At 47.5% G+C, this 21,594-nt stretch overlaps 1 protein-coding gene across 9 annotated transcripts in view; it reads right to left on the bottom strand.

The window, feature by feature from the left end:
- Positions 1-467: 467 nt before the first annotated feature.
- Positions 468-21,594, bottom strand: part of TMEM255A (transmembrane protein 255A) — a 29,107-nt gene continuing 7,980 nt past the window's right edge. For 3 of the 9 annotated variants that reach the window (XM_075512799.1, XM_075512790.1, XM_075512798.1), the window contains 8 exons: positions 19,942-20,004; positions 14,231-14,320; positions 12,254-12,316; positions 11,123-11,211; positions 8,231-8,393; positions 6,752-6,895; positions 4,951-5,134; positions 468-3,205 (listed from right to left, as the gene is read on the bottom strand). In XM_075512799.1, coding sequence (XP_075368914.1) covers positions 3,159-3,205; positions 4,951-5,134; positions 6,752-6,895; positions 8,231-8,393; positions 11,123-11,211; positions 12,254-12,316; positions 14,231-14,320; positions 19,942-19,944 — 783 coding nt within the window. In that variant the 5' untranslated portion in view covers positions 19,945-20,004 and the 3' untranslated portion in view covers positions 468-3,158. The other 6 variants (XM_075512791.1, XM_075512793.1, XM_075512792.1 and 3 more) reach the window with 6 other exon arrangements.

Below are 21,594 nucleotides of genomic sequence, written 5' to 3' on the forward strand. Positions count from 1 at the left end.
ATGCCTTTATCTCCTTAGCATAGGGCTTCCACCTACTTCTGCTAACATCAAAGAGCTGCTGACATCATCAGGACAGAATTAGGCCCAAAGTAATACAGTCAACATGAAAGTAAGTACAGGAGACACTGACACTGCACTGGCTGGATCATTCGCCTCTTTGTTAAGCAAAAAATCAGCAGCGATGACTTCACAGTGATTGAAGTCAGGGCACCCTGTTATGTGGGTAGAACTGCAGAATTATGAAGTCTCGGGGCATCTGGAGCTTTTAAAAACAGAACTTTAAAAAAAAAGGTGTCTCTCTAATCCTGGTAAAAACACCAGTTTCCAATATAGCAAATACAGTTTTTCAGGGTTTGGGTTTTTTTGTTTGTTTTGTTTTTCCATGCACAATGCTATTATACTGGAATTCCTGAACTGACATGAAAGATGGTGGTAAAACAGGAAAGTTGCTAAAATGTAAAATGCAATTTATAAATGTTTACAAAAGTCACACAATTTTATTTAACTTTGGTAAAGTAATAAAAGGGTACATATGAGTCACAATCTTGACATTCTCATAAGAAATGATGAATACAGTGCAGAATGTTGCATTTACATTAAACGCTTAGTTTTACTCAAGCAGAAGGAAACGGGTAATTCAACAGAAAATCCCACTAGTAATTTTTTAAATGTGAAAATGGACTTGTCCTTTTATAGTGAATTTAAAGCAGCAATGTAATTTTTGCTTAAATATTCCTTAGAAAAAAATGAGAATTTGGATAATTTCCTAAGTTTAGTATTTGTCAACTCAAAACCAATGACACAATAATTTCCTAATTGTTTCTCTGCCACTAAGTTATGTTCCCCTCATGAGTTTTTTAGTCCTGTCCCGTAGTGTCCCCTAGTCCTTCTAGAGCCCTATTTAGTTGACAGGCACAAATGGTGGAGTATGTTTGTCAGAAGTGGGACAGGACTGTTAGCTTTTATTTCAAAGATGCAGCAATAAAATGTTTTCTGAAATTAATGTGCCCTTCTGATTCTAGTTTTGTGGGGAGTTTTATTAGGAGAAGTACTGCCTATTTTGAAATTGCCCACGATCTCTTTATCAAGATTTAATTCAGGAAAATGTAATATAAAATGGATGAAGCCCTAGTATATAAATTGATTTCCAGTACGCAAATTTATAGGAGCTGCACTTCAACAATCTATAGGAAAACAAAATGTCACCAGGATATGTTCTGCATACACTACTGCTTTAAATCCCATGAGTTGTATTCCTTTCTCCAGACATTTATTTTCTTCATTACTGAAGAAAAGTTACATTTGCTTCTGGATAAACAGTGTCATCCTTTAGCTTATTAACACACTGATTAGTATTTGACGGTGGAAATGATAACGTTAACACATAGCCTAGCCTAAAGGCTTTGCAAATGCATAGGATTAAAAACAGCATTATAAAGTGTGGGTGTACTTTGAAAAGTGAGATCAGAGACTTCGGTGTTGTTTTCCATTTTGACAGTATTTTTTTTTTTTTAGATTGAAAGTAGAGAGATGCCACAGTTTAAAATCTAACTGGACACCCCCCCCCCCCCGCGCCGCATGTATTCTACTTTTAGATTCTGAAAGCCGGATTTAGCTTTTAGGTACCTTTTTGTCTGCATCAGTTGAAAGTGAAGGTAGACAATTGAGGATTAGGGTCAACAATCTGATGCCAAGGAAATTAAATCTTTAGGAAATAAGGAGTAAAATGCCAATACCTTATTTTTATCCCTGAAGTAAGCAGTTGAGAATGCTCAGGTCGAGCAGCTCAGCTCTGAACGCTGTCATCTGAAATCACTTCCTGGAGTAGAACCACACTTTACAGGACACTGTGTCACATAATAAAGCTGACCTTCTTTTGTTATGCAGGATGCATGCAAAATCTGTTGGAATCTAGATCAATTGGCACAGTCATCAGCTGAAGATTAAATGAAAGTCACAACAATAATTGCAAATTCCTATCAGTTTCATCCTATATTACAGGGTGTTGAGTTTTATCCATGTGAGACTTACATCTTGGAGAACTAGTAGTGGATATTCATTATGTGCAGCCCATAATACAGCTACTAAAACAGTGCTTATTCAGGGTGCTGATTCAGTCCATTAAAAAAGTACAAGCTTAAAAAAAAATTCCCAACCAAACAGAAGGGGAATAATAACAACAACAACAATAATAATAATAATAATAATGTTTTCATTGCACTGTTTCAGTGACTTGTGGACAGTTCCTGATGCTCTTTGTAGGAATACAAGGAAGATTTAGGCAGTGCAACCATCCAAACTGTTTGACTTCAGCATTACTTACACAGAATTCAGAGACACAACTGCATTTCACCTTCTATCTTAAGAAGCATCCTGAAATAAAAACAGCTTGCCTATTAAATCTTTTCCCCTCAAAAAAGCAATATTCCAACTGTTCTGCTAGACATACATGAAAATATCCTATGACGTTATCTCTTTTCATTAGCGTTTGAGACGGTCGCGGTTCCCCCCAAGATTTTTCCAGTGCATAGGCTGTAACCAACAAGGGATGTAAGCCAAGTTCTGTGGCCCCAAAAAATCCCAGCAACTGGAGCCCCAAGGCCAAACAAAACAAGCATCAAGGCGAGCTGCCTGCAAGCACCCTCACCTTAAACAGACTGATACTCTCTGGCAACTATCGATCTTGGCTACCCTTACTTCAGCTTGGCACAAGATGGAGTAAGGTAGACCAGAATCTATCATCTGTGTTGTATCGCTTTATTAAAAACCAAGGACTACATGAACCTTGTGGTAAAACAAGGAGGCTGGAATTTAGGCCATCTGCTACTCACCGACACTGCAAAACATCAGCAGTATGTTCCCTTCCTCATACTCTGTTGTTAAACCTCTGAAATAAGTCTCGCAAGAAAGAACAGTCCAATCTAATATTTGTATTTGCAATTCTCTTCTGTATCTATCCTCCCGCTCCCTCCCACAGTAAAATATAAATACAAAATGTTCACAATTATTTCAATGGCAAATATTTTTTTCTTCTTTCCCACATTCTTTATGGTGTATAAGGTGGTGGCTTTTCAAAAGGTGGAAAATACGGTGGCGAGTAACGAGGTGGCGCATTAGAGGACCACATATAGCTGGGAGATGGCGACACTGACTGGGGGTCATCCGAGAGGCCAGAAGGAGTGGAGGCTGGAAACACACTGGAATGCTGCAGGGAGACAGCAAGAAGGCTGTAATGTAAACACTCCTACATGTAAAGGACCCTGGCAAAGCGATACTTCATTACCAAGCAGTGCAAAATTAACATTTCAAGGCTTACTTCTGCAAAACATACGTACATACAAATAAGTATTCAAATAACTTGTTGCATTCAAGGTAAGCGCAGCCTGTAAGTAACAGTTTTGCATAATGAGACTCCTTAGACATAAAACTGAAGAAGGCATTTAAAAAAAAAAAAAAATCTCTTTCATCACTTCTGTTTACCTGCTGCATTTCACAGAGGCTGGACAACTGAAAACTGATGAGTCTCTCTCGAATCTTGGGTTTCACACATCAGCCAGTAGCAACAATGAACAGGCTGCAGATAATTTCTTTTTAGACTACCTTTTCTCTTCATCACAAATAAAAAACCCCCAGAAATTAATGATAACAAAATAATTTATTCCTTCAGTAAGTAAAAAGCTTGAAAAGGTGGAGTAACAAAATCTGTGCATGCCTGAAGATTAATTTCTGCTCTCCAAAATACCTTCGTTATCAAAAATACCTTAGCTCTAAAGCTGCAAGTCATACGGCGCTGGCGCTGTCAGAGACCTGCGCACAGGCTGTGTTTTGTCCAGAAACAGGCCAGACAAATAGGTAATGAAATGCATTCGCTCCTCTGGCCACTAATACACTGTGGTTTTATCCCTGACAGTCACGCTGCGCCCTGTGCTGCTGCTGGCCGCCTAGCCCACCCGAACAAGCCACCTGCAGAGCCAGCAGCGTTGGACGGCGCTTGGCCACGCCGCCGGCACGCTGGAGCAGAGCGCCTTTCTGCTCGGGCACCACGCAGCCCTTCGCCACCCTCCGGCTGCGGGCACGGACTGCAAATCCCAAACGTGCCTGGCTTAAGGCCCCGGCAGAGACAGAAGCGTGAGGAGGATTTGCGCTGTGCTGCAAGGGGCACGGGAGCGCATGCCGAGGGACCCGTGCCAGGGGCAGCGAGGCCGAGCTGTAGGCAGCGGTGACCATGTACAAGGTCGGAGGAGGCGACCATGTGATTTTGCCTTGGTGGGTGGAGGGATGACGGACTCTGCAGTAATAGCAGCTTGTTTTCAAACAGCATCTTTTTTGTGTCACTCCCCTAACACCAACCTGTGACGGTTTATTAAGTGGATATATAGACCATGAAAGCCCACCCTGCTCACTGAGGACCTCACAGAAAGCCATACAAACCGTTCCCGTTTCAAACAACACGACAGCTCTTCCATCGCGCCCCAGTTCACCTAAAGGCCGAGGGGTGGGAGCCCCCCGACTGCAAAGACATTTGGAAGGGCTCTGCCGCAGCGACACGGCACCGGCACTCGTCAGCGAACGCAGCCCTCGGTTTTCACCGTCACAAAGCGCCTGCGCCCGGCTGCCTCAGCCACAGCCACGAGTCCTGGCTCGCACCGGCTGCGGGCAGCAGCCCGGCTTTGTTAACGAAGCCGGCGGCTGGGAAGACGGTGCTAATTCCTCTTTCCATGGTTGAAAGGCAGAGAAGGCCACTGCTCGCCTGCGTTCTCTTGTCAGAGCCAAACGTGGCTCAGGGCCTGCAGAAGTCAAAACGTTGCAGGACTGAGACTTTCTCACCTGACTGCCCCCAACCAAGCACAGAGAGCGAGGAGAAAGGGACAGGCACTGCTTCCACCAGGGCCCTTGCCTCCTGCCTGGTTCCCGTCATGGCCCACTGCAAAGGCCTGCTGCCTTCCTCACCACGACCAGCCGGGTGGAGCGTCATTAGCCATGGCACAAGCGGTGGCCACTGCAACACCCGTCGGCTTGTGCTCCTCCAAAAACCAGCGAGCTGGGTCTGCCATTTTAGAGCGGTGGGTGAAAGCCAGGCTCTTGCAGGGGCGCAGGCTCCCTTAGAAATTCTGGAGTGTTGTTTTATTTTTTCCTGTGAAAGATGTGTGGGATGAGTGGGAAGCACTGACTTGGCCAATTCTTGCACCAGAGGGAGCGCAGCCTTCGAAAGGGATTTGAGAGGCGAGGCTGGGCTTGCTCCGTGTGCTGTGGGATGGCAGGGGAGAAGGTGTCAGGGCGGTACAGACACTGCTCGGGTCAGAGCAGGGCTCAAGGCAAGAGAGAGTCTCCACAGCCAGAGGCCTCAGCTAACGCTTTCACGAAGGCCCTCGAGTTCCCTGGAAGATAAGCAAGGCTCAGACTTGGAATTGCATTTGAAAGAGACACTTGGCTATTTTAAAGTTAGATTACCTCAATTCACACCCAGCTTTTGTGCTGGTTCCTAAGCCAGCACCTGTGCTCGCAGCAGTGAGACACAGAGAGACTTTCATCCCTCCGGCTGAGATGTAAGCGCTGGCAGAGCCCCAGCAGTACTTCCAGTTGAAAAGCAGGGCAAACCCACCCGTGCTGAGCTCTCTGCTGGTACCATGGCTGCCGTACAGACAAACCCCAAATTAAACAGTGCTTAGTACCAGTCGAGCGGCTGAGAATAGGACTTCACAGCAGAGCTGGCTTTGGTATGTGCTGAGGTTGGCATTTGTGTAACTGTAAAAAGTTATACAACACTAGTGACTGTCCCAGGTTGCGTTAATCTCAAAAATGAGTCACAAATCTGTATAAGTCAGTCCTAGAAATTCTGATGTAAGTGTTCACGTATTTCTAGGAAGCCTGACAAGAGTGTTGTCTGGTGGCACTAGCAGTAAAACCAGAAAGGTTTAGATTCATGTTACCTCTAATGCATGGCTCTGATGAGGGCGATGGTGGCTATTACACAGCACACCTCTTAGTTGATGTCAAAGACCTTAAGGTCTTGTTAATAAAAAAAGTCTCCAGCCCTGATGGTTGCAGAGAAGATGTATGATGTGTTAAGTTAACATCACCACTGTGGTAACATCCACCTGACAGAAGAGCTGAGGAGGAAACGTCCTCATCTGCTTCAACAAGTGAAAGCTGATGTCGACAGCAAGGTTCACATGAAATCACTGTTTCCAACAGCACAGCTCCGTAACTCACAAGAGGAAGGGATGCATTTCAGCAGAGGTGATGTTTGCAGGGACCGTTCTTAGACCAGCTGAGCGTGCAGAAAAGAAACACAACAGAAGAGCTTTTCAGTCAGTATGTGCCTTCAGGAGCTCAAATAGCTTGTTTCCAAAAGCTCATCTGTTTCTCACCAACACTGCTATGTTGCTGACCAACATAGCAGTTGGCCTAATAAAAACTAGCACCTGAACAGCTCGCTTTGCCTCTATCCTCAGAGCATTGCAGGTGCCAGAGGCAATGCCTATTTTTAATGTGGCCTCTACCAGTGAGCAACGGGGGAGGCAGGCAGGCAGCAGGTTCTGTTGCTTTCTCTTCAAGGACAGCTTTCAGGAAAACACTGCCTTAGTAAGAGAGAGCACTGCCAAAAACCAATGCCTAGTTGGAAAGGTTTGGTATTCTCTGCAGGAACAGGAAAATTAAACCGTGTGAATGACAGGAAGACAAGAGTCCTGTGGACCGGCTGGATTTAACCTTGCTGCTAAGCAAGAAAACATCCTGTAACATTCCCTACCTGAAAGTCGTAGGCAGAGTAGGGAGGCAGGTGAGGCGTGCTGTGGTAGTAGGTGTTGTAAGATGTCACTTGCGGCCTCGAGTAGTAGGACACCGAAGGGTGCGCGTTTTCAACTGTACAGTTCAGAGTAGGGAGGGAAGGAGTCTGTTAAAACAAAAAGAGAGAATCTCAGGCTGCTAACCAAGTCACAGAAAGCTGACAGCTGAATGAAAGCAGAAATGATTAAAGGAGCACTGTGTGTCTTTAGAGCTCAACTCTGCCAAATTAGCAACTGGCAATCCGGTTCCCTCTTAGGCAGCAGGTGAGTCCGGAGGTCATTTCATTCCTCAGCCACCTATTGTTTTCTCTCAGATTCCACAGAACAAGCTGGCAATAGCCCAGTGCACGCCAGTACTCAAACAAGACAACCATTCAGATTGCATCTTCACAAGTAGGAGAAAGAATCCATTAATTTTGATTACTCTGTTATTCAGTGCATTTTGAGATCAGCATATTTCAACTCCTCTTGTACTGCTGTTCACAGACACTTTTATACTTTTTTTTTTTTTTTTCCCAGAGCTTTACAGGCTGTCTGGTGTGGATCAAATCTCAAAAGCCCACGATGCACAGCTGGGAATGCGTCTCCTGTTTTGTTTGGGAATATCTTGGTGAGACTGAAGAGTGTAGGAAAGTTCAGAGTTCTGAAATAAGGCACCCTTAGTGCAGGCCCCAAGATTTGTTTGTAAGAAAAATGTATTGCCAGGACAACAAAGGCTTTTTTCTGGGTGTCTCATTTTGTATTATTCCAAATGAGTCACAAGAGACTGGAAAAAAACCCCAATTTATCTGTTGAATATTCAGTTCTCCCCGTTGATTTGTCCTCTGCACAACAAAACCGTACGGAAGGTAACAGGCAGCCTGGTTAAGTGAGGCTATTTCAAAGCTCACGTTAACCAGAACAGCATTTTTTTCATTATCTGAAGTTTGCAATCTTTCACCTGGTTTTGGTCCCCAGTTCACCCTCTCAGACCCTGCACCGTGAAGAAACTAGATGGAGAGTTTCAGCCTAACAGGGCTGCTTAAACAGTCTGTAAAGCTCAGAACATCACTACTGCTATAAAATCAACAATTCATGAGCAACCACCACACATTTCCTTGTAGAAGGTCAATACTGTGAAAAGGAAGATCAATTTTTAAGAAAGAGCTTATTTTTATTCATCCTGGTATTGCCAATACCTCTGAGAAGGTTCCTTTTGAAAATACAGTCTCCCAGTTCTGTTAATCTTTTCCAATTGTGTTCAGGTGGTGACACCAGATCAGAAAGGTGAATCATTTCCACTTTCTCCTTACAGTTATTTCATGCCCTTCTTCCCAGCCTGACTGCAGTGATGCACAGATCACTTGCATTGAAATACCAATAGCTGTTTTCATGATTATTTTTAAGAGGCAATTTGCCTGATTTGTTTCCTTTAATGCACAGAGAAATTGGTCCCATCTTACCATGTCTTTAAAGCCTCCAAGTATCGCTGCTGTAATGATCCCTAGGAATAGCCCCACTATGTTCAGAATCGTTGCTGACCAAAGCAAGTGGTAAAGGTGGATGATGTCCTGGCAGCTGCTGACATCGATGAATTCATAGTATCCTCCAGAAATCTCTACTCTGCTAGATTAGACAAAAAACAACAATAATGATAAAAAAATGCACCACACATCATAAAACCTAAGCACTTCTGCTGGACAGTAAAATGCATTCTGCAATTTAATGATAGCCTGGACCTAACTACCAAGGGAGTGGGCATAAAGCCTGCTAGGTCCCATGCTTGTGGCATCTGAGATCTCCCTGCATGACAATGGCAGAAGACGGCTTGATCTGTTGTGAAACAAACAAGTCCTGCAAGGCCTGCAAATACCCCAAATGACCTTGAGTCTGAATCTGCCTCTTATTTCTATCATCTAATATCTCCACAGAGATCCTGGAGGCTTCCCAAGGTCAAACCGGTCTTGGAATTACCCAGGTAAATCAGTCTGTGCCCCGAGGAGCGGCAGCTGCTGCCGCTGGCTGCTCCTCACAGCCACAAGAGCGGCTGGATGGGACGGACGCAGGACAGCACAGCTGGCCTCCTGGCACTGCAGGGCTTGGCCACAAAGCACGTCCAGCTCAGCTGCTCTGCTCCAGCTGCCTGCCCTTTGCAGCTCTACAATGGCATGGGCTGGCAGGACCCCTGGGACTCTGGCAGAGAGAGGTCTTTCTGCTCACATTTTTAAGCTTTTCCACATGCAGAAAAGAGACGGAGAAAACTCGGTCGAATCCACTTAGGTCACTGTTTTGGAAAGGGAAGAGCGGCTCCTGCAACATGTGGGCTGGAGTCTGACAGGCAGGATTCTTCAGTAACGACGTCTCTCTGACTGCTGCTTGGGGGAACAGGCTGGCCTTCAGCGTAGCTTACCAGATGTAGTGGGCTACAGCAATTCCCCCCCTTAAGAAAACATACTTATCGGGGACAAACAATACTAAGGGCTTATGAATGACTTATCTCCCAGCTCACATATGGGCTTAGGCTCCAACTGCACAAGGGCTGTGAGGAAACAGGGAAGAACAGGCTCACATTTAAGGCCAAGAAGCAGGAGATCCAGGCTCAGCTCCCCAGCAGACTCTGCAAGGCCTGCAGGAACCTGCCCCCTTTCACAAGGGCCACCCTCCTTCCCTCATTACTCAATTTGTGTTTCTTCTTTTCCTTTTTTCCGTATCTTGTTGTAGCGGGCCACTGCAGAAGACATTGCAACAAGGAGACAGGGATTTCAAGCAGAATCGAGGCAGAGCATAACCACAGGTTGCAAAAACCTGTATGTTAGCCTGCATGACCTCTGGATAACCTGAGCACACACCGTGACTGCCTCTAACCATACAACCTGTATGTACTGTTTGCAAGAGCTCGTTCCTATGGAGATGTGTGAGAGTGTAAAGCTCTCAGCGAACCTTACCACCGAGAACATTCAGCACTGTACAGGTAAGTACAGCATGTACTTATCAACGGGAAGGGGCTCATCCGACACTGCCACAGCCAGGGTTCCCAGCATCAGGAGGGATGCAAGATTGCTGCCACTTTTTCTATAATTTCCATCCTTTACATAATACATGAGCTAACCAGCCTTGAGTGTCTGTCCCTTTCTTACCGAGAACCCAAAAGAACCAGCACCTCCTCAGTGCAGAACGCTTGTGTGGCACTAAGCAAGACTGAGATGGTAACAACTGATATATCAGAGAGGGGAAAATGGGTCAGAGGCAGGACCCTGAACCAGCCTGACTGGGGAATAAAAAAGAAAAAGAAAAAAAATACAGAAAAGTTACAAGTTTTTCTATTCCAATCACTTCTCTGTGTATTGCTCTCTTCAGCTAATAACAAGGGATCATGTTCTGTAAACTGCCAAAGGAAAGTGTGAGCTTCACCCCTTTGCGGTGGCTTCCACAGAAACAAAGTCCTACAGAGACCAGTGATTACCCTTCCCAGCACGCGGAACCACCCTCTCCCAACAGCAGCTTTTGATCTTCTTCCGCCAGTCAATCATTTAAGTGGGGGCCAGCCCAACTAAGTACTGTGAGAAATGCTAAGCCTGAAACAGCCCTAGGCAAGAGCCAGCACTAAAAAAAAATCAATTTATTAATTGCTTGCTGACACACATTAGACACTCCAAATGATATAAGCAGCGCATGCGGTAAATTAAGTTGGCTTAGGCACAGTAGCCAGATCTAATGATGGTGTGATCACTATGCAGTGGTGCTCGATTGGTAACCACCCTTCTGACTCATCTTCGCACAGTGCTGGTACACCTTCCAATCTCTTGTGACCATGAAAGATACTCACTGGGCAGAGAGGACACTGATTTATGAACATGCAGGTGGCACCAGCCTGTGAACTCTCCTCCCTGTTAGCAGGGTGGGGAATGAAACGGTGAGAAGGTGAAGAAGAACAGTGTCCCAGTTTTTACATCTTCCATCTTCTAAAACAAAATAAAACCCAGCGAACAAGCCATGCCAACAGAGAAGGAAGGCGTTAGGACAAGGGACACTCAACAGGGGAAAAACTGGGGAAGGCACCAAGCATGGAAGTAATGGAAACTCCTGCCCTCTTCATCTTTCCAGCTGGGCTGGCCCGGAGCATGTTCACCCGTGGCTGGGATGGCTTTAGTGTATTTCATACATGCCTTTACTTGGTTATCTTTTGCCTAGGAGTCCCTGTGGCTAGCAACCACAGCTTAAGATCCCTTCCCACAACAGCTATCATTAACTGATACTTTGCTCCCACCCTATCCTGGCCCTTCAGACACCTCCAAACCAGCATGACCACTACTGGCCCTTCCCACGGCCAGGAATGGTATTCTTAGTTTACTCACTTTCCACAGTTGTACAGGTCACAGCAGAAGCAGGTGTTGGTTTTTATTTTCGGCGTGCAGGGTGCACGGCGCTGTGGGTGACAGATTGCCTGTGTGAATCCAGAAAAATACATAAAGCACATAAGGACATAATCACCAAACACGGTTTCTGCTGCTATTTGGCCTGCTCTACATGTAGATTTTGCACTGATCTCCAGATTAGCCCCAGGCAGATTTTTCTTTCCTTATCTTGCAACACAGCTCCTACAAAGTACAGTTATACTGGAATAAAGATGCACTAGACTAGAACAGACCAGCATTTCCTTCCACCATAGGGAAGTCACAGATAAGCACGTGCCTGCATAGGAAGGGGGTTGTGCAACTCTACAAGCAGCCAAGACCTTGCTGAACTAACACTCCTCACCACGCAGCAGCTCAGAGCAAAGAGTTGTCAATAGGACGATACAAACTGAGAGCAAGATTCCCATATTGGTGAATAACTGACTAAAGCGGTTAATTGTCCGCCTGTGGGTCATAACACCCAAGCTCACACGGACGGTCTTTGGGCTGAAAAGAGAATGGACCCCACCAATGCCACTGCGTAGTACTTACTTTGCACCTCAAGCAGGCATTTTAATTTGGCATATAGCGGTTATTCAAAACTACTTGGGAACTTGTGAGGAAATCTCAGAGAGGCCCTCAGTGCACAGCAAAGGCAGCCAAAGATGTCCACACACACTATCAGTATGCGGCAGGAACATCCGTCCCCAACAGGCTTCTCTTTGGAGAAGACAGTAGGCAGCAGAGGTGCAGAGGCTGGTGTATGTTGCTTGTATCCACAGAAACTACTGCTGTCTGAACTCTTAACCCACCACCCTGCTCCTGTAATGAATGCACAGCTGAAGATCTAGAGAAACTGGTGTATTTTCCTCTCCCCCACCTGCTCCTTCACTAATGTGGCAGTACCAAGCATGGAGGAATTCACTCCGTGAGTCCTCCCGGCACCCCGCTCCCGCCCCAGGCCCAGCCTTCCACCCGCTCCTCGCTTCGCAGACCTCCGGTACACCAGAGCAGCAACCTGGCAGCAGGTTCCTCCACCTGCACCATGAAGCCGTCCCCTTCATGAGACAGCACAGCTGAACCTGCTCTCACCTCCGGTGGGGTTGTACTCTTGGAGTAGTACTGACAACGCCCCGCATACAGCGGCCGCAGATCCTGCCGATGGAAAAGCACCAGGCTTAGCATTGCAGCAAAATCAAAATCAGCTAGCTGGTCCGGGGAAAGGGGCCAGGCTTTAGACAGACCTTGCTCTCGCATCAGCGCCTCAATACAGTGGCTGTTCTGCAACATCCCCACCCACGGCAGCCCCCCACCTCAGCCCCCCTGAGCCCCAGCTGATGTTTAACCCCGGTCCTTGGAGGCATGTATTTGTTGCAGCTAGCATGGAAGGAGCAGGCTCTTAAGCCAGGCTCGTTTGGGTGAGGGCGGCCACCCCGAACTGAACGATTCATTCCTTATCCCCCCAGACACATCCCAGGGCTGCCTGACATGTTTCCGAGGGTTCTTCACGATGAATCATAACAGTTTCTTATTAAATTGTTGGCAAATTTGTCTTTCTGGGCTCTTGAGCGACTTGTGGGAAAGCTCTGGAGGATTACCAGTGGCTCAGCCTGCAAACAACCTGCATTAACGTCTCCCTTTGGGGCAGCCTGGTCCCCAGGGCAAAACCTCAGGGAAAGCAACGCTGGATGCGTATCTGCTTCAGCGAGCCCTTCCCAGGAGTGGCTGGACTTGCTTTCTGGGCGTCTGATCCAAAGCTCGGGGTGGCAGGGCAGTGGCAGCAGCAGGCAATAGGGGGAACGCTATGTGCTAGCGTGGCACGAGCACGTCTCCAGCAAGACGACATTCTTGGACGGTTAGGGGGCGAAGCGAGGCCAAAAGCACGTCCGTTCATCAAGAGGCAGAAACCAGAGCCCTCATCATCCCAACTGCTTGGCTCTGGCTGTCTCAGACATGCAGACATCCCTGTAGCTGGCTGGGAGGAGGTGCCAGCTCATGCCATTACCCAGCCTGTGAGGTCAGCACCTAAAAATCACAGAGCAAGTCTGCGGGGCTCAGACCCACACGGCCAGGATCAGGAGTCAAAGGAGCTTCACCTTTTTATCAAAGCTAATGCTTCACATGCCCTCGCAAGGCGGGTCAGAGATGGCCAAGACTCGCTGGTTGCATCCAGACAGACGGAGACCTATCACGCAGTTGAGCGGAGCTGCCCTTTGAGCTGTCAGCAAATCCTGCCGTCCAGCCGTCTTTCTACCATCGGAATGCTCAGGGGCGGGCAAGGGGAGCCGGCTTTACAAGGAGAATAACAAGCCAGCTGACATGGGGAGTTTCCACTTCATGGGTAATTCTGACCTTCTGAAATTCCTTTCCATTCTGATCACAAATAAACCCCAAATCTGTCTTTTTAATCCCATTTTGCCAAAAATTTCAAAAAAAGTCATCAAACTTCAGAGTTGCAGGACAAAAACCTGTTTGCAGTTATAAATTTCAATTAAAAAGTTGAAATGGAATTGTGGGTTTTTTTCATTTCTATACTAATAACTGAAGCTTTTGCATGTCCCACTGTACTAGAGATTGGGCATGACAGCAGTAGCCCATATTTTTTAAGTCATGGAATGGAAACTGAGAACCTACTGCAAGTGCTTCCTGTTTATACTATAACGCTTTAATGAGCTTCATATCAAATTGCTTCATTCTACTACAACATCCAGCGGTTCAATCAGCGTTAACTACCGCTGCTAATATTTAAAATATGACAGATGTTACTGCTCATATATTGTCCCTTGGCAATAGCCTCACATTACACCTTATAGTTTTGAGACTCAGTGAACGCATAAAGAATACACAAAAAAATAAAGCAAAGCTTTAAGATCTTAATGCTCGTGGCTCATTTCAAAATATTTTTGCAAAACTGATACATTTTTCTAAAGTTTATGATTTAAAACAGCATTCAGCACATGACATATATTTACAGGGTTTGATGTGGCCTGATACAGGATTATGGACACCATCACTTCTTTTCCTAGAGTAAAAGCATTGCAGGACCTGTGTTTTCCTGGAAGCACTTACTATGTGTCTGGCAGCAAAGACACCGTCTACTATGGCACAGCAGAACGCAGCAATGACGCCAAAGCTGATGAAGACGATCGATGCAACCAGCTGAGAAAGGAAAACAAAGCAAAGTATCATCTGCCTGTCCACAACCAAGCGTTCTGCGCCCTCTCCACAAGGATACGTAAACCACAGTCAATAAGGCCTCAAGCAATCAATGACCCAAACGTTTGCCCAGGCTGCACAGACTGGTCTCATTGAAGGCAATGGGATGTGCATCTCCAAGGAGAGTGTCTGCTCCTGCAAGGCGGCAGGAGAAGTAGGGTTGTGCCAGACTGGTTCTCTAGGGACTTGATATTGTAATGCAACTTTCCCCATGACTCCAAAGCACTAAACTTAGGCTGAGGATACACCTCCTCTTCTGGCTGCTGCTGTCCTTAACGCTTCCCTGGAGAGAAAGGGGGGGATTTCTTCTCTCCCCATCCTGGAGCGCTGTGGGGAGCTGCTCCTGTGAACACTTCCCAGGCTGCAAGAACACAGGAGACTGCTGTATGCGAACCTCTCTGGTGGGACTGCGCCTCCAGGAAACAACGCCTTCACGCAGGCATAAGCACAAAGCCACGAGACCAGAAGACAGGTGACCAGCCTATGCCATCCGCGTTGTACACCCGCACAGCAGCCTGGCTGGGCTCCTCGCTGCCGGGCTGCGGCAAGCACGACCCACGGGGCCTCCCCCTGGCTTGGAGGAGCTGCAAGGAGAGAGATCTCCACCTTCAGCTCATGGAGGGAAGTCAGACAGGTCTGATCCTCTTCCACTGGCCCCATCCTGCCCATTCTTAAAATTAGGGTGAAAGCATTCAGCAGGTAAACCAGCAATACTCAAACCCCAACCCAGGTATGAGAAACAAGGTCTCTACTCGCACTACACCACTTTACAACACCAGCTCTGCCAAAGAGCCAGTGCTCAGCTGTGGGAACCACGCACGAGTGCCGACACGACTCCTCCTTGCTCCTGAGCAGCAGCTCAGCCGCTGCCAGCGGGCTCCAGGCCAGCTCATCACACACAGAGCTCCCGAGACCGATCCCAATCCCCCTCGCCAAAGCACATCGGGGATATCGACAGGGCTGTGGAGGGAGGGCAAGCGTGGTATTCAAACAGACAGGTTCACAAAGACGTAGCTTGGGGAACAGCAGTATTTCCATTTAAAGAACTGAAAGCTTTAGTGGGTTTTTCCCTGGTGGTTTTCCACTCCAGCAATCACAGCCTTCAAGTGTCGGTCGCTGACAGCTGTTAAAAACTGCTTCTCCACAAGTACAAAGGTGACTGGTCACTGGGAGCTTTGAGCAATAGTAAAAATCACTAATAGCACAAATACAAAAATAACAGTTAGCTTGGCCAGCACTGACAGATATCTCGCTGTCTCCTGGCACGGGGATGTTTGTTTTAAAGCTCCAGGTGCTAAGTTTGCTCGAAAACCTTGGTTCCTGCCACTGCACGAGGATCCAGTTCTCAGAAAGACAAGCCAAACCCTTTGACAAACACAAGCCAGAAGGATCCTGTATGTATTTTTAAAGTATCTCAGGATTTTTAGGTTAATCACACAGTTTTTACCTAAACCTCCCTCAGTGAAAACAGACCTTCCTCCAGCAACATCCACGTGCAGACCAGGCCAGCTTGGGCAATGAGTGGAGGTGCAGGAGGGCTCACTTGGGACAGTGGAAATGGTCCCTGTACAATTGCTTACTTCAGTTAACTTCAAAATGAGAGAAAATAAAATGGGTTTCTAGATGAGGCAAGTATTCAAGACGTACACTGTACCACCGCAAATACAAACCGCAGCAGTAGATAGAGCAGACCGTGAAACTAACCCAACGACCACACAAACAAGTCACGGTCACAAGTAACAAGCTCTTACTGGAATATTAGATGCTGTGCCACAAAGTACTTGCAGATGGCAGCAGGTGACAAGTTTTCCAGGATCAGGTCCTATGCTGGGACCCTGTTTCTGTCCGCTGTAAACACCAGCATTTCCTCCCCCCTCAGACCCACACCACCTGCACACCTGGATCACGACTTGCACTATCCATTACAGCAGTCACACTGTTTCACTACCCCAACCAGTGAAACCACACAAGGGGAGAAAGCACAGCTTCTTACAGCCTCGGTAGAAGACATGGGTTTTACGGCTTAGGTTATTTTGCAGCAAGTTTGGTTTTTCTCTGTACTGTCCTTTGTTTCATACATACATGAAAGAGGATATCCTCCCTAAATAGCATGACCCGTGGAGATGGGAAGTGAGCCAAACACTAAATATATACAATTAGACTATCTGTCAGTCGCCCCTGCTTGCAGATAGGAGCTGCTAATATGGTTATTTAAAATAATACAAGGTTAATGATGATACTTTCATAACAGCCCTACTAGGATATAAGGATCTGGTGTTAGAAATGGGTTTGCTTACTTTATTTACACACAGTTTCCTCTCTCTCAGCTGGAGAAAGAAAAGCCTAAAAACCTAACACTGAGAATTTATGATAAAGAAAATCAAACAGCAAATAAAACCATACAAATTCATCTTAACAATCCCACGGTTTTCAAGTAATCTCATGAGTTGCCAACAGGATTTTTGATTTGGGGTTGACAATACTGTTACTGTAGCAAGCAGCAGTCCCTCTCAAGAGCCGTGGGATATTAGTGATTGGTCTTCACTCATCTAACCCCTGCGGAAGTTAGCACTCGGACAAGAACAGACAAACTGGGTTCAGATAGCGCGGGAACCATCAAGCAGGAGTGCTCTGGGCTGAGGTTCCCTTTAGGCCACGGTCCAGCGACACATGGGCTGTGAAGCTGTTGGTTATTACTTTTCCACGGCACGATGACTGTCACAAAGCCACGTAAAACGCTGACTCCTCACTTGAAAACTGCTGAGCGGGCAGCTCGGGTGTAGTCAGCTGCCCGCAGCGCTGGCAGGCAGGCGGGCAGTGCTGCTGGGCAGCTGGCCCTGCCCGGGGGGGACAAAAGCCCTCCCTTGCTTTGACAAGTGGGAAGTGCAGACGCACGGCATGAAAGCCAAGACGCTCGGGTGGGAAAAACGAGAGAGGTCTATTCCTGTCGGCAGGCTGGAGAGAAGCGAGGAGTGCTGCTTCAGGTCAGCTCTCCCCATCAGCCACACTGGCTTGCTCGACTCCTCACGCTCCCCAGCCAGCTTATGGGCAGAAACACGCACAAGAACACGGCAGCGGAAGCTGCTTTTAGCTCTTCCTGCCGTCACTGAGGAGCAGCTGCGTAACAAGCAGCACCAAGACTGCCTTTTAGCAAACTAGGACACTGGGGAAGTTCACAGAAGATTAAAAAAAAAAAATCCTGCACCGCCAATGGTATCAGCTAATGGACAAAGCTGCCACTGTAAAGTGCTCCTGGGCAAGGAGGAGATGTGACTAAAGCACAGGGACAATAAGTGACAGCTACCTCGTGGCCCCTCTGTGGTCAGAGCAGAGCCGCGCCAGCTGCCAACCCAGGCAGCAGCGACACAATCCCTGCAAAGCTGGGTCATGCGTGCTTTTTAGGACACAAAACGATAGAGAGATGAAAAGAATAAACAGGGGCTACCCAGGGCTCCTCAGAATAAACAAACAAGTCAAGTCAGAGCCACGCTGTCACTCATGGGCACTCCTGTGAAGAACACAGGACTGGCGTAACACTGTCATTGCTCAACCAGACCCTGACATGCTGCCAATACGCGATGAGCAAGAAGCTTGGAAACCCCGCTAGGACAGAAAGAACAGGACATGTTGCTCTCGCAGAGCCAGGGTGAAAACAACAAAAAATACCCACTGGGAAACCCACCTCCCCTGCACCCTGTCCGACTGTGGGAAAGGCAGTTTTCCTCTCCTGCAGGGTCCGCCTCACCCTCTCCCTCCTGCTCTGCAGGGAGCACGCTATTTGCACAGCAAACAGCCCAGCCCAGCCCAGCCCAGCCCTGCATTAGGACAAGCAGGAATCTCTCCCAACTCCCTCTGCAGCTCGGCAAACTGCGTCTTGGCCGTGGCCAGCAGCACACCCTGCTATTTGGATCCCTGAGCCCCCCGCAGAGGCGGCTCCGTCCCTGCAAAAGCAGGCAGCAGCGCTGGGCCAGTGGGACAGGCTGCAGGGACAGCACGATCCCCCCTTGGCCCTGTGCAACCTCATACGAGGAAGGCTGGAGGGATCTCGCTGCAGAGCATGGGGCAACCACCGGGGAGGGGGATTGCAGCCGCTCTGCGGGGAGGCAGGAGGCAGGCATGCCCACAGGGTGCTCCAGGAGCTGGACTGTACCCTCCCCACATGCTACCTCTAGCCAGCCACAGGCGGCAAGCAAAGAAAACAGGCTAGGAAAGATTGAACTCGACAGCCTGCCGGGACCGCATCAGGTACCAACTTATTTTGACCTTTCTCTATCCACATCTTTTGCTAAATTCTCCCAAAAGCCTTTCCCCCACCCTAAGCCCTGTTACTGACACTTCCAAGCACTATAGTCCCTACTTTCAGGCACAGGCAGGAAGATAAGGGGTTTATGAAACAGCATCTGCAAGACACGTTTAGGGGCCATCAGGGACCCAGCCAAGTCCACACAAGTCTCCTGTGCTTGCCAAAGGGGGTAATCTGGGCCAGCTCTGTCCCCGCTGCACAAAGAGACCCCCTCCCACCCCAGCACAAGCTCAGTTGTGATCGTATCGTATCAGCAGCACTGGTCTCATCTGGTTTGTGCTATCTGCACGTTCCCTGCCCACCTCCTCTCTTTTGAATGTTGCTCCCACAGGATGGGACACCAGAGACCTGCCTACACAGTGGCTGCCCAGCCCCAGCACACAAAAGCCTCCCCGCAGCGTGAGGAGGGAACCAGAGCGCGCTGTGGTACGCACATCTGGTCTAGGCAGCGTCTTCTGTGCTTCTCAGGTCCCCAGCTGCTGCTTGACAGCATGCAAAGTTTCTTGGTTTTCCTTCCTACTTGAAGAGGTGTTTGGAAACAAGGACCAGCACCATGCATGTTAACCAGCAACACTGGAGAAGTTGGTTGCTTTTCAATTACACCAGTGTTCATGCTTTTCATCTTGTCGATATCTCGAGCGACTTACTCTCTAGACGTATCTAGAGCAGAGAGCTCTGAGCACTCCTGTCCTCAGGAAGGACTTTCTGCTGGGCCCTCTAAGGGCTTTTACCTCCAGCCTCCGGGCTGGCTGTTACACCACCTGCTTGATCCTCTTCTCTATCCTTTGCTTAGAATAGAAAGTGGCCAAAAGCAATTTTTGCAGGGTGCCAAGGCTCTAAGAATTTATTTTAAAAGATTTAAAATAAATGTACTATGTTTATGTTATTTAGCATATTATGTATCACATAACTGTGACAGCTCAACAGAAGCAGCACTGGGCCTGAGTCTGTGAAGCACTGACTACCCTGAAAACTCCAAACACTCAATTTCAAGCCGTTTAAAAAAATCCCACTGAGTTCAATGAGACTGTGTATAGTCACTTTGTGCTTCCTTGAGCATGTGGTTTGTTTGGTTGGTTTTTTTAAATTTAAAAATATCAAGGTTAACAGCGTTGTTCTCCTGGGCTGCCAGAAACCATCTCTAGTTCTCAAGAGATATGCAACACTACCCTGGAAGAGTTAGAAAAAACAGTAATACCCTTTACATACAAAATTTGAGTTACTGTCTTTTTTTTTTTTTAAGTTTTTATAATGAACTTACCATTTGCCTTTTGTTTTCTATCAAGTTTGATCCAATTATTCCAAGAAACGACCCAAAACCAAGCTGAAAAACAACATATTGTTAGCATTTAGATCAGGACAATATCCAACATATTTTACAGACAGACAGAACACAATTACATCCAGAAGCAGCAAAAGAACATACTGCGGATGTGTGAGCACTCTTCCTTCAGCAAGGAATCAGTGGAGTCTCTCACTAGCAGGAACTATCAAGTGCATCCCTTATATGACACCAAAAGCGTGTGTAGAAACCAAAGGATGAGTTCTGAATTCCATCCCCTCCCCAGTGATGCTGAGAAATGGTTGGTGGATGAGCATATGCATTCCTGTCTTGGAACGACCCTACAAACACTCAGGAGCCTCCAGATGCAAACCTAGCAGGACCATATCACTAGCGTCTGCAGGACCAGGCTTTTGTAACCTCACCAAGGGTGTGAGCAATCACCTAAGTTTTCAACTCAGAGAGTTTCTTGATGTGAAGTGTGAAATAAGGGAGAATTACACTCAGGAAGATTTAGCAGTTTTCTGCTTCCTTCTACTCCTCCCTCATCTCCAGGGGTGAGGATGCATCAACCAGGTCTTCTACCAGAAGAGCTCACGCCAGCCCAGTCAACAGAATAAGCTACTCCAGCAACAGCATCTTTTCTTGCTGCCGTAACTGACAACACTGTTCTTATTTCAGCTCAGTGAAGTCAGCCAGGAGTGCGATTTCCCACCTCCTTTCTCCACAGCCTTAAGCTATTTAGCTACACTAAACAGAAGTTTCTAGGACAGAGCACACCTCAGCTGGGCCAGCAACAGGGACTTCAACCAGGAACCACGGACTAGGCGGGGGAGATGCACAAGTACTTCTGTGTCACACCGAGAAAGGTCTTTGATCGGTGTAGAGCATATCCAACTCCACTTCTATGGGTCGGCAAAATGAGAAATGCCGGAAAAGTCCTTCAGTTGGACTGGTCATATTAAGCAGGTACAAACCCAGTCAATAGACTAGGGGGGCAGTGCGTGAAGATCCGGGTGAGAATGCCAAATAACTGGCCAACTCCTCAGGAAGCAGAATAAGGCACGAGACAAGCTGCAGTGATTCAAGAATGAGTCAACTAACCTGGAATCGATATTTTAAGATCCAGGAATAGAAAACAAAGGTTTAATAAATCCGATACTAACAAGCAGAGGCACGTGCAGAGATTAGCAGACACAAACGTGATGAAAAGTTGGGCTTAAATCTTCCCCCGCTCTGCTTAAGCCCAGTAACATTTGGTGCAGTGCCGCGGGCAGCAAGGGCTGCTGGCTCAAATGGCAGGGATTAAAGCGGAGCAGCCGATCAGGCTACTGCTTCCCAGCTGCCTGCCTGGCACTCTGAGCTCTCGGAGACCCTTGTCCCCGCATCAGGGACAAACTACCATGGCAGGAAGCACAGCAACGAGGCCAGGTGCTGCTTAGCACTGGGGCAGCAGGCAGGCAGGGCAGAGAGCCAGGGCACTGCTGAACTGCCCCAAAGTGATCTGCCAGGGCTTCTGGGCTTATTATTTTGCTCAGCGTGGGCAAGCAACAACCCCCACCTTCTCTAGCTAACAGGAGTTTTACAGCTCAGTTCCAAGCCCAAAACCTGGGAGATCCAGGCATTAACAGC

This window comes from Mycteria americana, chromosome 10 (genome assembly GCF_035582795.1).
Source record: "Mycteria americana isolate JAX WOST 10 ecotype Jacksonville Zoo and Gardens chromosome 10, USCA_MyAme_1.0, whole genome shotgun sequence".
NCBI classification, from domain to species: domain Eukaryota; kingdom Metazoa; phylum Chordata; class Aves; order Ciconiiformes; family Ciconiidae; genus Mycteria; species Mycteria americana.